General features: G+C 40.9%; 2 protein-coding genes across 2 annotated transcripts; one reads left to right on the top strand and one right to left on the bottom strand.

The window, feature by feature from the left end:
* Positions 1 to 385: 385 nt before the first annotated feature.
* Positions 386 to 2,543, bottom strand: mycbp (MYC binding protein). Its single transcript, XM_069176753.1, has 5 exons — positions 2,231 to 2,543; positions 1,888 to 1,960; positions 1,273 to 1,321; positions 764 to 893; positions 386 to 665 (listed from the first exon to the last, which is right to left on the bottom strand). The coding sequence occupies exons 1-5, from the start codon at positions 2,243 to 2,245 to the stop codon at positions 621 to 623; spliced, it is 312 nt and encodes a 103-aa protein (XP_069032854.1). The 5' UTR covers positions 2,246 to 2,543; the 3' UTR covers positions 386 to 620.
* Positions 2,544 to 7,267: 4,724 nt separating this feature from the next.
* On the top strand, positions 7,268 to 17,099 carry LOC138214292 (sialin). Its single transcript, XM_069175779.1, has 10 exons — positions 7,268 to 7,352; positions 9,456 to 9,679; positions 9,774 to 10,007; positions 10,390 to 10,564; positions 10,850 to 10,968; positions 12,580 to 12,741; positions 13,694 to 13,826; positions 14,151 to 14,298; positions 14,537 to 14,627; positions 15,281 to 17,099. Exons 1-10 carry the CDS (start codon positions 7,268 to 7,270, stop codon positions 15,446 to 15,448), a joined length of 1,539 nt encoding a protein of 512 aa, XP_069031880.1. The 3' UTR covers positions 15,449 to 17,099.
* Positions 17,100 to 17,703: the final 604 nt, after the last annotated feature.

Raw genomic sequence — 17,703 nt, 5'->3', positions numbered from 1 at the left:
CCGGATTGACCTCTAACAATCTGGCAGGCTGCAACAACTCCGCCTGAACGATCAGCGACGGGTGGACAACTCTATAAATGTTGTTTGAGGCGGCGACATGCAGTTGCGTAACCACACGGTTTTAAAATCAGAAACACTGTCTGAATTAGTCCAACTTCTGTTCCAGCATTAGCCATTAAAAAAAAAAAAAAACACCACCCCGCTCTGGAGGAGGGAAGACGTGAATAAAAATCACCTGACTTTAATTGTCCATCAGGCGTGAGCAGCTGTCTGGATTCATGTTGGGTTTTTTTTGTATGAAAATATTTTTTTTTACTTTTAAATGTCTGTATTTCAGATGAGCGGCCTCATGTGGAAAACTTTTTTGAAATACTTTAAAACAGAATGATGCTGAAAAAAACGTTTTTATTTATGAAAGCAAAAAGTTGCTTCTTGTTATTTAACAAAAACTAACAGGGAGTTTACGTTCACTGTTCACCCATTTTTGTGTAATAAACATTTCCATACTCTACCAGAAAAAAAAAAAAAAAAAAAAGCTAGCATTTTGTTTTCTTTTATATTTTCTCCCCAGAAAGCAACTTAAAAAAAAACAACAACAAAAAACAAAAAATAAAACCGTTCTACTCCGCTGCTCCCTCTTCAGGCGATGGCTCGTACTGCATCAGCTGAAAAAAAATCAAGACGAGGTTATAGGAACAGGAATAACACAACCAGCTGTGTTCATGTGTGGATTTAAACACCACCACCACCACCACCATCTCACCCTGTTCCTCAGCTCTTTGTTCTCCTCCATCAGCAGGTTGCACTTCTGTTGTAGATCAGCTAGCTCCATGCGAAGAGCCTCAACCTCAGCCGGCTCTGCACCAGCCGCCCCGAGGTGAAGCTTTATGAAACTGGGACGACGGTTAAGGCCAACGTGTCTACAGCATATCGGCAGCATATACATTTTATATTTTATTACATCCAATAAAAATAATAATAATAATTTATCTGTTATGGCCTTCGTGAACTTGGAGAAGATTCCAAGGTCAGAGTTCGTGAACACCGCAAGAGGAGGGCGTTCATGTGGAGGACGTGTGAATGTTCAGGTCAGTCTGAAACCGGAATATTTAACATGTTTAATGAAACTTTGACCGAGGTTCAAAATACCAACATATGTGGCAGAAAATACAGGAAAAAAAAAAAAACACAAGAGGTCCTCTCGATTGCCACAATAAAACATCTGTTTCTTAACCTCTTGAACATCTGTAAAGCTGGTGAATAAAAGGATACTCCAGTGCGTTGTTGGGTTTATCGTTCTCTTCGTAAAGTGCCACTAAGACTGCAAAAGAAGAAACAACAACTATTTACATGGTAACACAACAAGCATCCGTGGCACATTAACAGGCTTCATTTGGTTTGAATCCCTCCTCCTCCACCTCCTCCTCCATCTCCCTCCTCCACCTCCTCCTCCACCTCCCCCTCCATCTCCCTCCTCCACCTCCTCCTCCACCTCCCCCTCCATCTCCCTCCTCCTCCTCCTCCACCACCTCCTCCTCTTCCTCCTCCACCTCCTCCTCCATCTCCTCTTCCTCCTCCTCCTCCTCCACCTCCTCCTCTTCCTCCTCCTCCACCTCCTCTCCCTCCTCCACCACCTCCTCCACCTCTCCCTCCACCTCCTCTCCCTCCTCTTCCTCCACCACCTCCTCCTCCTCCTCTTCCTCCACCTCCTCCTCCTCCACCACCTCCTCTTCCTCCTCCAGCTCCTCCTCTTCCTCCTCCTCCTCCACCACGTCCTCTTCCTCCTCTTCCTCCACCACCTCCTCCACCTCCTCCTCCACCTGCTCTTCCTCCTCCTCCACCACCTCCTCTTCCTCCTCCATCACCACCTCCACCTCCTCCACCTACCGCTTGTGATGGTGTCGAGGACTCCGGACTTTTCAAGGTATCTTCTAAATTGTTCCCTCTTCGACTCGGAGGCCTGAAACGTGACACAACAGCGACGTTAGCGTCACAAAAGCTTTCACCCTCCGGTGAAATACTTTAAGATGGACTGGACGAATTTATTTTTTATTTATTTTAAAACAAGCTGTTAAGACCTCAAATAAAAGCGCTTGTGGTGCATTCATGGCCCCCCCTGAGTGCACGTTGCTATGGTGCTACGAAATTAGCACGTTTCCTTAAAAACAACGACCAGACTTTCAGCGTGTCGAACACAATAAACAGCCGGTAAGACCGAATAAATACTCACTCTGTAATGGGCCATTTATGCGCCGATAGTTGAATAGTTGCGTAAAACGTGTCGCGGGTCAATTAACTCGGATAAATGTCAGCTGGTCGTCGGTGTTTGGTTCAAGTCCGCAACAGGAGAAAGTCTGTTGCTATAACAACACGCTTTAAGCGCCCGTAGATACGCGGAAATGAAGTTCGTCACTAACTGTTGAATAAACAATTGAAAAAAAATAAACAACGAATAGCAATGGGGGGAGGGGGGGAATTAAAGCGTCGTGGATTATTTATTTTTTTATATCTATTTTTATTTCTAGAAGCTACCTCGATAAACAGGCGAGCTGAAAGGCAGCTAAAGTGGAGGACACCGTGTTGCCAGATTTGAGTGAAGCATCCGGACGAAGAATACAAATTTCAACATCAGGGCCCGGGACGCTTCGTATTTCTTTAAATTATAAAATTACGTACGCCGAATTTGCTATAAGCAGCTTTTGTTTGCTATGTACCACTCGATATGCTAATATATATCCATGAATTACTATGATACCAAAGAAAGCTCAAAAACGTGATAATTCGTTGGCCGGTTCTGGAGCGAGACGGAGTATTTTTTTTTTTCCTTCAGATTTGAAAGTGTTTTTATTTATAATGAATTCAGCCGATAATACCCCACCTGGAAAATATAGCTCACACTGAATCTGAACATGTGTATATCATAAATATGTGCAGCGTGTTCACGTTTTATGGAGTTATTTCACCGCGTTGTTTTAGTTTAAACCCGTGAATGTCGCCCGATCTGGCAACACGGTTAGGACGCGTTCGCGTTTGTCACGTGATTTAACATCAAAAACCTTCAAGTAAAAAAGGGAAAGTAAAAAAAAAAACCAACAACAGATCAGTTGTTGTGTCACCGGCACTGATGTGTCGTAATTTCCCGACGTGTCCTTTTTTTTTTAAATTATTTATTTATTTATTTTTTAAAACGAAACTCTTATCAAGTATTTGGGATTTTAAATCCTTCACGAGGTAAGGTGCATTTTTAACGAATATCCAAACACGTCGTGAAACAGCTGCTCACACGTTACAGCTAACGAGCTAAGGTTTTTTTTAGTGACTAGTTTTGCTTAATTTATCAACACACTGACTGTAAAAGACTGTTTTTTTTTTTTTTAATATCTTTGTACGTTTCTGTAAATTTGGCACATAACAGACCTGAAGGCAGAAAATTGAGGATTTTGTTAATTCAAACCGGCTTAAAATGTCAGACGGAGATTAGGCTGCTGTTTCTGGTATTACTCATTATTCCTCTTTTTTAAGAACAGACCTTACGCACCTCGATTTCCACGTTTTATATCTACACGCTTGTGACATTGCGTTTACGTTTTTCAGACATATTTGACAATATTGTGGTGTCTTTTAGTGCAGCAAGGATTAGTTTTAAATTTGTAATAATTTAAAATGTCAAATATCTTCTAGTTCCATAAACTGGAAGTTAAAGAATTGTTCATTTGTTTCTGTTTCATGTCATTATAAATGAAATGTAGTTGTTTTTTGTGGTGTTAATTGCACCAAATTGCCTATTTAAAGACATTTACTTTTGGTTCACACAGCAGGGAAATTCAGGCATCGCAGCATCTTAAGGATAGAAAGTACAGGTAGAAACAATAAATACAAAAGAATAGGCACAAAAGTAGTGTTTTTTTTTAATTATAAATAAAATATGGTGGGCACTGTTGGACTTGGGCTCCTGCTAGTACAAAGCCAATATGTGTCAGCCCCCAGTCCTGCCTGTTCTTTAATGAGGCAATAGGAGAAGATGTCAGGCTTCAAGGTATTTATTTAACAGCAGCAGAATAACCAGTTTACAGAGCTCTGGGTCCAGACTATGTTTCCCTGAACGCAACAGAGTATGTGTCAGTTCACGAAGTCTGACCTACTGACTTTCCCTGACCCAGTCTTCTTATAGTCCGGACACCAAAAAGTCATGTGTGTTGATGTGTCCTTTGTTGGTTGGTGGAGGTGGTGGTTGTCTTCCTTCACACCCTGGAGTCCTCCAGACAATGCCTCCTGTTAATGCCTCAAAGAACAACAGTATGTGACCCCACAGGTTGCAGACCCCCTCCTGTGACCTTTTGGTTTGGCCAAGTACTTTCACTCTCATTCACACATTCACAACCACACCCTGTTGTCTACACCTTCATTCACAAACACAGCCTTTCGTCTACCCCTTAGGATTAATAGTTGATAATACGACCTATATATAAGTAATATGATATGGCATATATATATGTTGTATTATTGTAAACATAACCTAGCACAGAATCGCACAGCACTTAAGATGATCTTTTTTTTTTATTTTACGACCATTCATCCTTTGTATTTCAAGGTCAGGGCTGATATTGCTTTGTTCAATTAAACAGCATCGACTTAAAAGGCTTAATAAGGTCAAATGCCTCCACTTTCCTCCACAAACTTAAAACTTGCGACGGCTCTTTTCAACCCCAGTTCACCCCAAACTAGGCACCATTTGAAGAATACATTAATTGTTCCAGAGAAGTGAGACGGGTTCTGAGGATCTCATGATGGACCCACACACACATACTTGTGCAGACACTCAGTCTCGGGCATGTGTCACATGGCCATGATGAATAATAAATGTTTTGTCATTCATCTATAGCTCTTAAAAGGATTGACAGGGAGCCACTTTGTAGAATGCACAATAAGTGAGACAACTAATCAATATCTCTCAAAAACTGATCGTAAATGTTGTGACAGATTAATGATGTGCCTCTTAAATGTAAATATTTTCAAATTATGTTTGTCTTTTATGATTGTGACCTGGATATCTTTGTTTTTTTTATTCTTAGTTGGATAGAACAAGAAGTATTTTTCACATTGTCTATTCAAAAAAATCAGTCAGATTTATCAATAATGAAAATAATTGTTAGTTATAGCTCTGAAAAGCAAAGATAAATGTTATATTTCATTAATAATGCCCAACTCTTTCAAAATTATGTTAAAAATACAATCAAACACTCAAGTCACATAAAATCAAAAGAGGAATGCAGATTTCAAATTATAACTCTTGACATCCAGACTTGGTTTCTTGTATTCAAGGAAAGCACAACACAAATGTTGTGTTTTTTTAATCCAACAGATAAACTCCAGACTATTCAGGGAATAAATTAAAAGTAGACTGTAAGATGTGATACTTCTATGACACTATTTAGATGACGTAAAGCTACGCAGGCATTTTTCTCATTGATTTCCTTCTCGTTCACATGACTCACTAAATTTAAAGTCAAAAGAATGAGGAAGCAATTTCCTACAATTCGTGAGTCCTTTTTTTTTTGTAGCAACATTTATTTAATTAATCATTGAAGTAGATTGATTGCAGCTATGTTGATAACTAATTAATTGCTTAAATCTTTTTTTTAATATATATATATATATATATATATATATATATAAAAATGCATAAACATTACCAAGTATCTGCTTTGAGGATTTTCCAAAAACTTTAACACGCATAAATAAACTTTTACTCCGGTGTCTCTAAAGCTGTAAGCTTTAATGCTCACTGAATATGTGTGCATTTTGAATGTGAGACCTCTAAAAACAAAACCTAACGAGTTGAAACATGAAACCTGCTGAGATCAAGTTTATTGATGTGTTGACCCTGCATATCGATGCTGAACTTCCTTTTAGTGTTTTATCAGTGACCCCCAAAACTTATTGACTAAAGTCAAACAACTCCCATGTAATCAATCTGGAAGCAAGTATTTTTCTTCCAAGCAGCACCACAAGTTGATTTTTTTTTTCCCATCAAACAGCGATACCTGTGGGAAGTGAAAGTGAGAAGAATAATCTGTATTCATATCCTCAATTCTGACAGGGTCACTTAAGCGCTGCAGCCAATAATTATTATTTAAAATCTCTAATTTATTATAAATTAAGTTCTCTCATTTATTTTTCCAAAATCCAAATAAATTTGAATATACAGTCGAAGATCTGACATTTAAGAATCGGAAATCAGGAAATGTTTAGGATTTCAAATTGAATCAGTTATTTTGAGAAATAGTTGAAGAAAATAGAGAAAAAGTTGGAACCATTTGCATCTTTCCTGCTAATTTCAAGCCCCCTGTAGTTCTTTTAGGATGTTTTAAGTTTAATAAAAAAAAAAAAAAAAACTGAAAAAAACACGAGATTCAAGAGAGTTTCCTTCGCTTTTGGAGCTTTCATGAAGTCTGTCTTGATATTCGGTCTATAATATGGAGGCTTATCTGAAGCTATCGTTTAGAAAAAAAGATTTTTATTTTTTTTTTACCTTCAGGAGGTAGAATCCTAAAAAATACACTTTTACAGAGACATTTAAAAACAATCTCCAAAGTACAAAGAGAGAAATTAAACATCAGGACGACAATCGAGTGTTTTTGGCATTGAATGTCTCACCAGTGCTAAAAACTCTCGAGCAACACGAGCGTAGAGTTTCTGAACCGAATCTCCTCGTGTATCTGTTTTTCCTGACGTCGCCTTCAGTTTGGTGATTTTTCATTTTCTAGCCTTTGGTGACATGAAACCTTTTCTAAACCACATTTGTGCGCCTGAAACGAGATGTGTCTCAAGGTGGGAACGTGGTTAGTTTTTCTTGGTTCCTTAAAAGTGGACCACAGAACGAAGGTTTGAACAACAAAACCAGAAATCCCGCCTGTTGTGTTTTATTTCAACTTTTTCTCCCGAGACGAGCTCTCGACGAGCTTCGTCATCATCTCCGTCTCAGAATGAGGATGATTAACTCTTGTAAGTGTGTGTGTGTGTGTGTGTGTGTGTGTCAGCATGTTATTAAGCTGCCAACCTATGATCTGCGGTCTCTCGGGTTCTGTAATATTTTGCTGATGTGCTCTCCGTCATCTGACTTCTCATGTTTGCTTTTCTGTCACATGCTTACTTTTCCTGTCTCACTCTGTACTTTTACGGCTGACCTCTGCAGACCTCCCGGACATCATGGCTCACTGATGTCGTCTCGCTGACTGAATATCCTCCGAGTTGGCCGACCGACAACATGCCGCAACCAAACGGGTACTCCATCAACGCAGCCCTGTCGGATGAGAACAAGGACAGTGAACCTCTCATCGAGAATGAAGAAAGTGAGTAAAAACTTCTGACTTAGTTTTAGTTTTTAATCTGGTGCAAAAAGGCACAATGTCACTTCCAAATTGACAAAAATCAATGAATCTGTTTGGGAAAAAAATTCAGGATGCAGTAAATTTGTCATTTTGTTATGTTTGTTTCTTTATTTTGTACAATATGCAACAGCTTTGTCACATTTTATGGATGTAATTTGAATCTGACTACAATATTGTAGTAATGTGAGCAGCTTGGAGAATTGACACTCTGGTCTCTGGTTACCTGGTGGTTTTAAAAATGTTCTGAGAATATTAAGCAATGTTTTAGTGATGTTTTCAGACAGAAAGGTTCTTAAAGTTCGGATAACGTTCTCTGAAAACATAATAAAATATTCTCAGGATTGTTATTATTTTAGAGCAGGGTAACTTTCGTAAAATGCTTTTCGAGAATTTTATTCTACGATTCAGTAAGTAACTGAAGTTTATTTATGGTGCTTTTCACAGACGCAGTCACAGCGTGCTTTGCAGAATAACAAGGAACCGATAAAAGGAAGTTATAAAGATATGGGAAACCACTTTAAGATAAAAAAAAAAAAAAAAAAAACAATACACAATGAGGTAGATAACATTCAAAGACGCAGACGAGGTGGATTCAGGTGACCCAAAGTTTTGATTTTTGATTTTATTCACTTTATTAATCCCTGAGGGGAAATTTCTTCACTACAGCAGGGGGGCTCTCAGGGGGGAGCTGCTGCAGCAGGCTGCCACTAGCGCGGCGCCAGGTAACCTGACCTGAGGTGCATGTTTTTGGATGATGGGAGGAAGCCGGAGAATCCGGAGAGAACCCACGCAAGCACAGGGAGAACATGCAAACTCCGCACAGAAAGGCCCAGGACCGGATTCGAACCCGGAACCTTTTTTGCTGTGAGGTGACAGTGCTAACCACTGCACCACCGTGCTGCCCCACGGCTATTATCATTGAAATATTTATTTAAATGAAAAAAGTGATCACCAAACACTGGTGAAACAACGTTGATAGAGAAGCTATGATGTCGCTGTGAAAACGTATTATAATTGAAGGGAAAATCGGGATGTTTTAGCTGGATGTTTTTTTATTTCGTTCGCAGAATATTGCTCTTGAAGGTTGAAATGTTCTCTGAAAACATAAGAAAATCATTTTTGTTTTTACACTCGATTGTTATAACTTGAAAGGGCGACGTGCTTTAAACACTTAATACAAACGTTCTGTGATAACATTCCTGAAATACTTTTGGAGAACGTTATCCTCCGATTAACAGGGTTTCTTTTTTCCTCTGTTTCTGGGGGGGTTTAGGTGCAGTGGTAGCGGTGGGAGGTCTGGGAGGGGGGGGGCAGTTATTTGATTAAAAACACGTAATTGTTGGCTAAGGACATCACAATATTTATTTAAAAATGCACTGTCTGCTGTAAAAAAAATAATGATCACCAAACAGTGGTAAAACAAAGCTGATAGTGAAGCTTATGGTGCTATAAAAAGAACTCTGTAGGGAAAACCCTGCTTTACTATTATGGAAACCAAAAAAACCTGAAAACATTCCCAGATCATTGCATAATTTGTTGTTGGGTATTCAGTCATCTTAACAACAGCACTTTACCGGTGACAGATGGGCTGGTAGGTAAGATCTCCACGAGGTCTGTGACCATCAGATGGCTGCAGCAACCCGATATGCCGCCTAAATTATAGCCATAAAAAGAAGGTTTACGGTAGTAGTAACATAAAGGCCGATTATGAGCCGCAATAAATTACACATTATAACGTAAACATACATAAAAAACATCTCGTAAAATCCTCATAAAAGGCGTGATTTGGAAAACTAATAAAGTGCAAGAAAGCACGACCATCTGACCGGAGTTTGTTAAGCAGCTGGAGGATTTAATGCTTTTTTTTTTTTTATTTGTCTGCATCCTGCTTGTGCTTCACCTCCACCCTCAACACGAGAGTCCATCATAAGACCACGCAGGGTGCACTCGGTTCTCCTGTTATCTTCCCACCCACTTTAATATTTCTGTTCAGCTTTTCGGTGTGTTTTAAATGTCGTTTTCGGATGGTTTTCTGAGTCACTTCCTTGTCGTCGTTCTGTGCAGAAACGGTTCCTCCTCTGTGCTGCTCGGCTCGCTACAACCTCGCCATCCTGATGTTCCTCGGCTTCTCCGTGGTCTACGGTCTCCGCGTCAACCTCAGCGTCGCCATGGTAGCCATGACGAACAACACGTCGCCCGCACCGTCCGAGAACCGCTCCGTCGTCCACGCCTGTCCGCGGCCTTCGGGATCAGAGAACACCAGCGACACGTTCCAGAACCCCGAGGGGGTAAACGCCCAAATGTCTTTCTTACACTCTACGACATGTAAAGGTCCCACCCCGACGTTTCCTGATCCCTCTTGTCCCCGTCCTCTCGCCCCAGATCCCTCAGTACTCCTGGGACTCTGAGACCCAGGGCTGGCTGCTGGGAGCCTTCTTCTTCGGCTACCTGTGCACACAGATCCCCGGCGGCTACCTGGCCGGTCACTACGGGGGCAGCGTCTTCCTGGGCCTGGGCGTCCTGGGCACCGCCGCGCTCACCCTGCTCACACCGCTGGCGGCCGGGATGGGCTCGTACTGGCTGTTTGCCCTGCGAGCGCTGGAGGGCTTCGGAGAGGTGGGACGAGGCAGGAAATACAAAAAGTGCTGTGTTGTTTGTCTCAGTTTCTTCTGAGAGGTTTGTTTAACAGTTTGCCGATACGTGTCGCAGATTTGATCTTTTAATGAAGTCGACAATTACAGAATCCACGATTTCAGTCACGATTTCATTTTTTTTTTTTGCTCAGATTTTGAAGTAATTTGCTTCCATATTAGATAATTCAGAAGATTTTCTGTCACAAAATTGATTAGGTGCGTCGCTAAAACTCCCTTTAAACACTTCTTTGCTCCGAATCGTTTTGAAACGTGAGCTTTACTGAAAAAACATAAAAGGTTGCTCAGACGGGTGTCGTCGTCCCCCCCGACTCTCCGGCCGTCTGACCTCCTCCGTGTCTCTGCAGGGCGTGACGTTCCCGGCCATGATGGCGATGTGGGCTCGGTGGGCTCCTCCTCTGGAGCGCTCCCGCCTGATTGCCGTGTCGGGATCTGGGGCCAGCTTCGGGACCTTCGTGGCCCTGCCGCTCACCGGCTACATCTGCCAAACGTTGGGCTGGCCCGCCGTCTTCTACATCTGCGGTGAGCGCCGGAAACACGTTTTTGCTCTGTTTTCTACACAAAAATCCCGCAGGATGACAATAACTGACCCAGCTACCTTTCACACCTTGTTTTTACATTACAGTATCATTTCTCTTTGGTTTACAACTGTGATAACATCGTTTATTCTCATCAGGCTCTTGAAAACATCGTTCTGCTCTTTGCACGCGACATTAGAATATTTTTATTTTGTTACGACACCGAATATTCACGACCAGCTCTGCAAAAAAAATGCGCCGTCTTTTAATTATTCACCACCTCTCTCAGGGGGCTCTGGATGCCTCTGGGCAGTCCTGTGGTTCATGTTTGTGTCAGATGACCCTCGCACTCATCGGCGAATCAACGAAGAGGAGAGGGATTACATCGTCAAGTCCATTGGACCTCAGGTACATACGAAACTCTCTCTCACTGAGTCTGTCCAATAAAGGTTAAAAAAAAACACTTAAAAAAGGAAATCTGAGACCTAGAAGAGAATCATTTTGTTTTAGTCAACTGTTTATTCTCCGTTTGTATCAATGAGATGCTTCAAGTCAGCTCTTTTACAATAAATCAGCTTTTAATCATGCAACACAAAACACAAAGAAATATACCCATTATAAGTCCCTCTGCTGCCTTCTGTTATGAAACTTCATGGAAGGTTTTTTTTTCAGCTTTTTGACAGCTTTCCTCCAGCTGTGCGTCAGAAAACTAAATGCAGACGGGTTTTGCCCTGAAAACAACCAGCTGATCTATCAGCTGGTATCTAGCTGCTCTATGAAAGGAACCTGCTGCTGAGTGCAGCAGTCTCTCTGAGTTCCCTCATCAGACTTCCTGTTTCCACTTCCTTTACTGTTTCCCATCCCTTCTCACTCTCTCTTCCCCTTCAGTTTCTGTTGTGCAGCTTTTACATTACATTTAGCTGACGCTTTTATCCAAAGCGACTTACAATAAGTGCATTTCAACCATGAGGGTACAAAACCCAGAACAACAGGAATCAAGAAAATACAATTTCTTCAAGAAAGCCAAACTACAACGTTCTATCAGTCAGTGCCGTTTTAAGCTACTAAAGTTCTAGTGTTCAAGGTAAAGTCTGAAGAGGTGTGTTTTTAGTTTGCGTTGGAAGATGTACAGACTTTCTGCTGTCCTGATGTCGTTGGGGAGCTCATTCCACCATTTAGGAGCCAGAACAGCAAACAGTCTTGATTTTGTTGAGTGTTTAGCTCAGTGAGGAGCAACAAGCTGATTGGTAGAAGCAGAGCGGAGGGAGCGAGCTGGGATGTAAGGTTGGACCATGTCCTGGATGTAGACTGGACCTGATCTGTTCACAGCACGGTACGCAAGTACCAATGTTTTGAAACGGATACGGGCGGCTACTGGTAACCAGTGAAGGGAGGAGGAGGAGGAGGAGGAGGAAGAGGAGGAAGAGGAGGAGGAGCGGAGTAGTGGGAGTGAATTTCAGGAGGTTAAAGACCAGTCGAGCTGCTGCATTCTGGATGAGCTGCAGAGGTCGGATGGCACTAACAGGTAGACCTGCCAGGAAGGAGTTACAGTAGTCCAGACGTGAGATGACCAGAACCTGGACCAGAACCTGAACCAGAACCTGAACCAGAACTTGAACCAGAACCTGAACCAGAACCTGAACCAGAACCTGCGCCACCTTCTGAGTGAGAAGAGGACGTATTCTCCTGATGTTGTGCAGCATGTATCTACAGGAACGCGTCGTTGCAGCGATGTTGGCAGTAAGAGAGAGTTGACTGTCGAGTGTCTCCGAGGTTCTTAGCAGTCAGGGTCGGGGATAACAGAGTTGTCCAAGGTAGTAGTCAGGTCGAGGGTGGGAGAGTCTTTCCCACCCTGTTAAACAGTCTTCTCTTTCCTAAATATGTTTTTATTCCCCACACCCCTCGAGGCTCATGATTACTTCGCTAAATCAAGATGATTGTTGTGCCTGTAGACGTGAGCTGCGAGTCTGTTGGGTCTTTGTAAAGATGTTTCCTGACTAACCTGAGCTGCCGTTTCAGGGAACCGGTCACGGCTGGTCCGTTCCCCTGCTGCCGATGCTGCTGTCCGTCCCTCTGTGGGCCATCATCATCACCCAGATGTGTTCCAACTGGGCCTTCTACACCCTGCTCACCTCGCTGCCCACCTACATGAACGACGTGCTGCACTACGACCTGCAGTCGGTGAGCTTTTAAATTCATCCGTTTCATGTTTTTGGATCACATTTTAAGATTTGTGTCAGTCGTGGATTTAAAGAAATACTCCAGATGTTTTAGAGATGAGAACATGTGTCCTCAGATGATTGTTTGCGCCAATATTCGGTATTAATACTTCAACTATGTTGTGCAATTTAAGGAGTTAATTAATAATAAATGATGGAAGCTTTCTGTTAAATAGTCATTTTCATTCAGTTGCAGCTTCTCTGATACAAATATTTGCCGCTTTTTTTTTCTGTTTTAAATTGTTGTGAAATAGAAATCTTTGGGTTCTGAACTTTAACCACGTCACCTGAGGCCTTGACACATCTGACATTTTATGGACTAAATTATTATGGATGAATAACAAAAAATATGAGGTGCAGAGCTAGTTACATGCATTAAAAGGTCTCGGATCCATGTTGTAGGATGGTAAAAATATAGTAATAATATTATCATAATAAGAGAAACTTAAATCTACTTGAAGGTGGAGGCTCAGAAATAATGTTGTGGTTGCTATTAAGCTGAAATGGTTTGAAAAGTAAACCTGGTTACACTTCATAAATATATCTGTCAACAACTCGAATCAGAAAATCAACAATTAAAGGAATAGTTCGACATTTTGGGAGAGCTTTTTATATTTTTTTTATCTGTGGGCGGAGCCAAGCCACCTGTATCCCCCGTTTCGTTACGCTAAGCTAAATAACAATGAGTGTGGCATCAATCTTCTCAGCTGACTCTCCCAAGAAGTACAGAACAGCAGAAGCTCTATAAATTCCAGAAGTCACTGTTTATATTTCTAAAAGTCTGACTGAGTGGATATTTTTGATGCTCTTAAAACCGGACGAGGACCTGCGGCCTTTAACCATCAAATTCTCCGAGGAAGAATAGACTTCCCCGGTACAACAACTCATCTCTTGTCTCTCCGTCCGTCCGTCAGAACGGTTTCCTGTCTGCGGTGCCGTCCATCGGCGGCTGGGCGGTCTCCCTGCTGTCGGGTGTTGTCGCCGACAGCCTCATCGAGAGGAAAGTGTTCAGCATCACGGTCGTACGCAAGATCTTGACGCTCATAGGTAACTCGCAGCTTCTCCAGGTTTTAGGAATTTGTAAAAGTGTTTGGATGTCTTTTGGCTCTGTACTGCAGCACACTGACTTTAACAGAAACCCTCCCTGTCATCTCAAAGCACCGACTTTCAACCAGAGTCAAGGAAGCTTTAAAAACCCGATGTTCCATTCGCGCTGTTCAAACAATGGAAATGTTTCATTGTCTGTTTCTACAAAGCTCTTGAAAATGTAAACTCTGCGGGAAACACTGACCACGGATCAGTTATTGTCGTCACAAGACGACGTTTTAAAAGATTCAGCTTTAAACGTGCACCTGGTCTCTCTCCCTGCAGGTCTGTGGCTGCCTGCAGCTTTCCTGGTGGCCGTCGGTTACTCCGGCTGCAACCACATCCTCGCCGTCACCTTCCTCACTCTCTCCACAACCGTCGGAGCGGTCAGCAACAGCGGAGTCTTCATCAACCAGATAGACATTGCTCCTCGGTGCGTGTCGTCCCAAAACCCTCAAAACTTTATTGTTAATTATTCTTTAAAAGCAGCAAATCATGATATTACAGGAACTATTTAATTCATTCTTCCAGATCTAATGAGGACTTGGGGGGGAAAAATAACATGATCGCAGTGAATCCTCATGACTCCTCACTGGCATTTCACGGAGTAGCACCATCGACTGTCTTTGTATTTATAAGAAGCACTGAACTTCCTTTTCTCCTCCCCGCAGGTACGCAGGGATCCTTCTGGGAATCACCAACACGTTCGGGACGATCCCCGGCGTCATAGCGCCGATTGCAACAGGATACTTTACAGAAGATGTGAGTCCTTTTTAAAACAAACAATCGGTTCCATGAAATCCATCATCTGAACGCAAAACGACTTCACTCAATTAAATATCCTGAAGTAGAGTTTATTAACGCTTTTAAATTTATTATTATGTTCATTTAATGGTAGTTTAGTGGTTTTATTGTTTGTATTTTACTTGATTCTGTTGAACTAATCTCCCATTTTATTTTTACCATTCGGGAAAAACACTAAATTACGTTCAATTTGAAGTTTGATAGATTGATGGAGTAATAGAGGTTCACACACATACGAATTAGAGTTACAAGTTGATATGGATTTTTGAAGCCTAAACATTTACCTTTTGGACGTTTTGGCTGAAAGCTCCAATTAAGTGTCTTCAAATTTAAAGATTTATTGACAGAAACATTTTTTATTTTTGCGCTAAAGTGCTAAAAGCTTTTTTTTACCATGATGACTTGAAGACTACAGTCATATTCTCACCTCTTTTATTTGACTGTTTTTATTACTTTCAAGTAAATATGACCATCCTCTATATCAATTTTTCTCTCATGAAAACACAGACATTCTTAAAGTGTGCTAGCAGCAAAGAATATAGAGTCAGATCCACAAAAAGACTCACTTAAATAATACGCTGCTGCTTCCCCTCTTCTTCTCTGCTCGTCAGCACACCCTGGCGGGCTGGAGGAAAGTGTTCTGGGTCTCCGCCGGGATCAACGTCGGCGGCGCCCTCGTCTTCACGATATTTGGCAGCGGGGAGATCCAACCGTGGGCCGCCACCGAGGAGGAGAGAGCAGAGACGGAGAAGAAGAGCAGCAGGTCCATCGCAGAGTGAAACGTAAACATGCAGATATAGGACAGCTTTAGTACAGATTTGAACAAAGTGGGCTGATTTTCGAGAAATAGAGTTTTTAGAGTTCTACCTCCGTAGATAGATTTTTCAGTTGCAGGAATAAAAGCAGCACATGACCCAAGAATCGCATCACACTTCATATAAGTGGACCAGGTGCTGTGTTTTTATTCATGATATGTGACCATGTTTGTTGTCTTTTAGAGATTTTTACCGCGGCGAGCTGGATTCCAACTTATTTTTTTAGCAATAATTCCAACAATGAGGTGATTGCAGAGCAGCTTTCTACATTTGAATATAAATACTAATTAGTGCCTTAAAATGAAAAACGAAAAGAAAAAAAAAAAACAAGACTACCGGCCGAGTGGAGATTCTGACGCTGTGTTTTAAATGGCATCTGCCATCATTTGAAAGAAGAAATCCTCACAATTCACACTGTAAAACCACTTCAGATACCAGCACCTCAGCGACTATCGTTCCTTAATTTTGTACTTTGTGCTGAGAGTGTGTGCACTGAAAAGGGTATTTTATGACCTCCTTTGTCGTCTACAGGGGAAGATACTTGTTGAATCACTGTTTTCAACCTGATGGTCCAACCAACAAAATGCCTCCAAGCTTTTAGTCGTTTTTAGTGAAATTGGAACGCGTTACAGTCGGACTGTTACGATGTGATCACTACCTAAAGATTGACATAATTTAACATGCGCTGCATTCACGCTGCCTTCAACAATCAGGAAACATGTTTACTGGTGCAGAAAAGCAAAGTCTTATTCTTTGCATTTGACTCGTATTTAGATTACAAAGGGGAGATTTGCACTGTTTAATACAAAACAATTCAACATATGTTACTATTTTTGAATGTGTTCGGTTTTAAATGTTACGTGGAACAAAAGTACCAAAACTTTTTCGGTACGTTTTAAAGCTTTTTTGGAACCTTAGATCGGACCAAATATTTCGTGACCACTTTTCGCAGCAGTAGTTTAATTTAATAAACTACTTTTATTAATGAATTAATTATTGATTAATTAATCGCACCACGTGGCCTTCGGGTGTTTCGTTATACAGCTGTGTGTTTTCTGACCACTTCTGAAGACCCACAAAAACACGCCCAAGCCTTATATGTTGTTCTGGGACTTGTACCCTCATGGTTGAAATGCACTTATTGTAAGTCGCTTTGGATAAAAGCGTCAGCTAAATGAAATGTAATGTTGTGTTATGTAACATATTAGAAAACGGCACCTTTAACTTAACATTACGTTTTCTAACAGATGGGTTTATCCGTTTGTTCGACTTAAAGAACTTTCTACGAACAGCATCCAAACATTTTCAGTGTGCCATAACTTTATGGTGTTTTAATTGTATGAAAAACTTAATTCCACCAACAAGATGCTGCCTTTGATTCCTTCAACTACAGTAATTATTGTTTTTATAAGACGTAATAAATCTCTGTCTACTCATGCAGTATATCAAAGTGCACTGTGATTGTAAAGATATGATGTTTATAAACGGATGCAATAATTTATTTACCTTCTCTGTGCTTTGAAAATGTGTATGGTCATGCAGATGTATTGTTTTATTGTAAATGAAAATGTAGTTTTACTTGGGAGAAACTATAAATAAGTGGCATGTAAAAGGAGCAGTGTGTCGGGGGTTTTTTTTGTCGAGGCTTTAGCATTTTTATTTTCATCTGTAAATTTTACTTTCTGTCTTTAAAGTCCCAACACAGCTGTCCAAATGCTTAAAGGCAGCTTCGCTGTAGACAGTTCCTCTTTACACCCACTAGATGGCACAAGGAAATTAACATAGCAGTGATCTCTTGAGATATAAAGTTGTAAAAGGTTTAAACATTACTAAATAATTACAGAAACGAAAGCATGATTAGTCAAAGATAATGCCTTGCAAAGTTAACCTCAATGTAGGCAGGTTTAGTGTCAGTGGTGATTATTTGGATAAAACTACTGACAAAAATCTCTTCATAATTTTTTTTTTTTTTTTTTTTTTTTTTTTTAAACACATAATTAGTTAACATTTGTTTTATTTTTAGATGTCCAGCCTTCATAACTTTTTTTTTTTTTTTTTAATTTTTTTAAGTCAGTAGATATTTTCTATTCATCTACGGCCTATAAATTCCTTAAAACACAGAAACGTGCAACTAAAAGCATTTGTGCGAGTATTTTGATCGTCTTTTGACACGTCGCGTCTCACCCAACACGTCGTCCTGTTTCTACGTGTCCGTTTAA

Source organism: Embiotoca jacksoni, unplaced genomic scaffold, assembly GCF_022577435.1.
Source record: "Embiotoca jacksoni isolate LCO1_2020_lvr unplaced genomic scaffold, fEmbJac1.0.p SCAF_7, whole genome shotgun sequence".
Taxonomy (NCBI): domain Eukaryota; kingdom Metazoa; phylum Chordata; class Actinopteri; family Embiotocidae; genus Embiotoca; species Embiotoca jacksoni.
The sequence above is the reverse complement of the archived record's forward strand: the minus strand, read 5'-3'. Positions and strand labels throughout refer to the sequence as shown.

Bases quoted from the DNA above. Each gene is read 5' to 3' on its own strand.
- mycbp (XM_069176753.1), bottom strand. The intron at 1,322-1,887 runs GTAGGTGGAGGA...CTTCTTTTGCAG, and splicing joins CCTCGACACCATCACAAGCG to TCTTAGTGGCACTTTACGAA. The intron at 666-763 runs GTGAGATGGTGG...ATTTTTTTTCAG, and splicing joins ACAAAGAGCTGAGGAACAGG to CTGATGCAGTACGAGCCATC.
- LOC138214292 (XM_069175779.1), top strand. From the start codon at position 7,268: ATGCCGCAACCAAACGGGTACTCCATCAACGCAGCCCTGTCGGATGAG. The intron at 7,353-9,455 runs GTGAGTAAAAAC...CGTTCTGTGCAG, and splicing joins TCTCATCGAGAATGAAGAAA to AAACGGTTCCTCCTCTGTGC. The intron at 14,628-15,280 runs GTGAGTCCTTTT...TCTGCTCGTCAG, and splicing joins CAGGATACTTTACAGAAGAT to CACACCCTGGCGGGCTGGAG.